This window comes from Nicotiana tabacum, chromosome 14, assembly GCF_000715075.1.
Source record: "Nicotiana tabacum cultivar K326 chromosome 14, ASM71507v2, whole genome shotgun sequence".
Classification (NCBI taxonomy): Eukaryota; Viridiplantae; Streptophyta; class Magnoliopsida; order Solanales; family Solanaceae; genus Nicotiana; species Nicotiana tabacum.
The window spans coordinates 30,856,338-30,859,803 of NC_134093.1; the positions used below are offsets into that span (position 1 = coordinate 30,856,338).

The following is a 3,466-nucleotide window of genomic DNA, read 5'->3' on the forward strand; positions in this document are numbered from 1 at the left end:
AATGAATTGAAAATTTGACAACTTTCAACCTTTTCATTTCAAAATGTCTATGTCCCGTTCCGTTCTATGCAATTCAATTTGTTATATCTAGAATCAAATGAAAAATTCAATGGTCAGAGTTCACCCTTAAAATTAATAAAATATTATTTTTCCATTTCATGTAACAGTTTGTCTGCAAGGGGAACGAAAGATTTAAATTAACTTATATATACTAGTACAAACTTATAAGTGGTAATATCGACTCATTAAAAAAATGATATGCTAAGAAAAATATTTCGGGCTGAGGTCACTGCTGAAACTGAGTTGCTACAGAGTTTAGATTCTTGAAATGACTTGTGTAGAATATTATTAGTCGTACTTGGACATCATATGAATATTATTTTATGTCCTAAAACAAAAATAAAGAGAACTAGACTCTTCGAATATAGGGATACCAAAGTGTACATCATAAAAGTATAGGGTGTTTTAGAATTAGTTAAAAGGGCTAGTTAAAGTGGTTAGTGGACAGCTGTGTAAGAGCTGTCATTTAGTTAGTGAACACTATATAGCCTTGTATTGAACGATGACATTGCTCTCAGAAGAATACAATTTCGATTTCTCCTCTTCTTCATTTCTCAATCTTCTTCCTCACCCATAATCTAACATGGTATCAGAGCGGGAATCGCTAGGACTGTAATTCCGATCTATTTTTCGGCGATATTAAAGTTTTTCTGGCAAAACACAGAGGCGATATACAGAGCTAAGAAATTCTTCAATTTCGAGCTTAATTTCAAACAGCCATGGCAGATAACGAAGTCAGTTCACTCGATCATAATCATTCACTATTTTTACAAGCTTCAGAAGCTCCAAGACTCACCTTAATTACGCTCAAACTCACAGGTCCAGAAAACTACGCATTGTGGAGCAGAGCGATGAAATTGGCACTCCGGGGAAGGGCAAGCTTGGATTTGTGGATGAATCCTGTGTAAAAGGTATGTATAGAGGTGAATTAGCAGAGCAATGGGAGAAATATAACGCAATTATTCTCTCGTGGATTGGTAGTACTGTTTCAAATGAATTAATGTCTAGCAGTGTATATGCATCGAATGCAAAAAGGTATGGGCTGATTTCCAGGAGAGATTTGATAGGTCAAATCTGACAAGGATCTATCATCTTTGGACTGCTATTGCGACTTTGAGACAAGGAACTGACTCGGTCACTAGCTATTATTCGAAAATGAAGGACCTATGGGATGAACTAGATGTCATAGCACCTCTAGCCTCATGAGACTGTGAGGAGTCCAGGCCTTCAGTAGAGCTCTTGAAGAACATTCGCCTATTGCAGTTCCTCATGGGATTGAACGAAAGTTATGGTAATATTCGAAGTAATATCTTGGCCAAAAGACCTATGATCACAGTGAATGAAGCTTATGCAATAGTTACACAAGAAGAAAGTCAAAGAACTCTAGGAGTCATAGACACATTGAAGGATCCTCTCACAATGCTGGCAGGAAAAGGTCATGAGTTTAGATCTAAGAGGCCAGGATTAATCTGCGACTATTATGGTTATAAGGGACACCTCAAAGAAAATTGTTACAAAATAGCGGGATATCCACCAGATTTTAGGAGTAAGAAGAAAGGGCAAAACACAAGAGGCAGGACTTATGTGAACAATGCAACAAGTGAGGAGAAACAGGCACTTATGCTGCCAATACAAGGAAATTTCTTCACTGAGGATTAATACAAACAGCTGGTGAATTTGTTGCAGAAGACTACCATAAATGACTGTTCCACCAATACTGCATGTATTATCACTTTAATGGCAAATGCATCTGCTAATGATCATGTTTGGATAGTGGACTCAGGTGCTACTCACCATGTGACACATTGCAAGAACGCTTTAGGTAATCTCAGAAAAGCAAATCATAGAACAGATAGAGTACAGTTACCTACAGGCAGTAAAGCAAAAATTACACATACAGGAGATGCAGTAGTTTTAGGGAATAAAACTATTGAAGGAGTTCTGTATGTGCCAGATTTTAAATTTAACTTATTGTCAGATATCAAAACTCACTAGATAGTTATGTTGCTCAGTTGGTTTTTACCCTGATTTATGTATATTTCAGGGGCTCTACAATGGCAAGGTGATGGGAATTGGTAGAGAAAACAACGAATTATACTTGATAAAATAAAATTTACCAACAGCAGCAATTAGTTTTTTGAAGGAAATGGAGAAACAACACTGTGGCATTTGAGGCTAGGTCATGCATCAACAAAATCTATGTAGCATATTTCAGAACTAAAGAATAAGATACAAGCTAGAGAGCAGGACAATTGTGAGGTGTGCACCTTGGCAAGGCAATGTCGACTACAGTTTTCACTTAGTAGCACCAGGTCAAGTAGTTGTTTTCAGCTCATACACATGGATGTTTGGGGACCTCATAAGGTACCTACATATGACAGGAAGCTCTGCTTTGTTACAATAGTAGATGACTACAGCAGGTTTACTTGGGTGTGCTTAATACAGTCTAAATGTGAAGTAGTTGTTATAATAAAGAACTTTTTTGCAATGATAAACACTCAGTTTGAAGCTACTACGAAAGTTGTTAGATCAAATAATGGTACCGAGTTCTTCAACTCTCAATGCAATGCCTTGTTTGCTTCTTTAGGAATCATACACCAAAGTAGTTGTCCATACACCCCACAACAAAATGGGGTGGTTGAACGAAAATATAGGCATATACTGGAGGTTGCAATAGCCTTAAAATTCCAAAGCTCGATTCCTAGGAGGTTCTGGGGTAATTGTGTAAGAACTACAGTATACTTGATAAAAAAACTGCCCACTAGTATTTTGCAGGGAAGATCGCCTTATGAGTTATTGTATGGCAAGACAACCAAAATAGATCACTTAAGGGTGTTTTGTTGCATATGTTATGGAAGTAACCTGCCTAAAGGTGACAAATTCACAGCTAGAACTAAAAGGGTTGTTCTTATTGGATACTCAGAAACACAAAAGGGTTATAGGTTGTATGATCTAGAGAATAGAAGTATATTGGTTAGCAGAGATATAGTATTTAAAGAGTAGGTTTTTCCTTTTGAAATAACTACAGACTCAGATTGTATAGAGGATCTATTCACTTCCTAACATTCAGTTGTAGAAGAAAATAGGCATCAACCATATACACATGTGATTCCAACCACAACTCAGAACAGGCAGTTACCAGGTTGTTGATAACACTACTATAGAAGTGGAGAATGCTAGTGTGGAAAGACACATAGATCATGAAACTTCTGATGAAGAACATGAGGCTGCAGCTGCTGCTCCAATAAATGAGAATCATATTCCTGCTGTCCTTGAACTAGTAGCTGAGACAACAGAAGTCCATGAACCTTTCTTGGATATAATAGAAGAAGCAGGAACAGTGAAAATGCATTCACAACCAGCATCTACAGAATTAGAGTCTAGGAAATCTAGTCGACAAGGAAGG

General features: G+C 37.2%; 1 protein-coding gene across 1 annotated transcript; it reads left to right on the plus strand.

Moving 5' to 3' along the window:
- The first annotated feature begins 779 nt into the window (after positions 1 to 779).
- On the plus strand, positions 780 to 1,719 carry LOC142168870 (uncharacterized). Its single transcript, XM_075230037.1, has 3 exons — positions 780 to 794; positions 908 to 1,095; positions 1,284 to 1,719. Exons 1-3 carry the CDS (start codon positions 780 to 782, stop codon positions 1,717 to 1,719), a joined length of 639 nt encoding a protein of 212 aa, XP_075086138.1.
- The last annotated feature ends 1,747 nt before the right edge of the window (positions 1,720 to 3,466 follow it).

Coding starts and splice junctions, on each gene's coding strand:
- LOC142168870 (XM_075230037.1), top strand. Junction 1,096..1,283: donor TATGCATCGAATGCAAAAAG/GTATGGGCTGAT, acceptor TGAGGAGTCCAG/GCCTTCAGTAGAGCTCTTGA.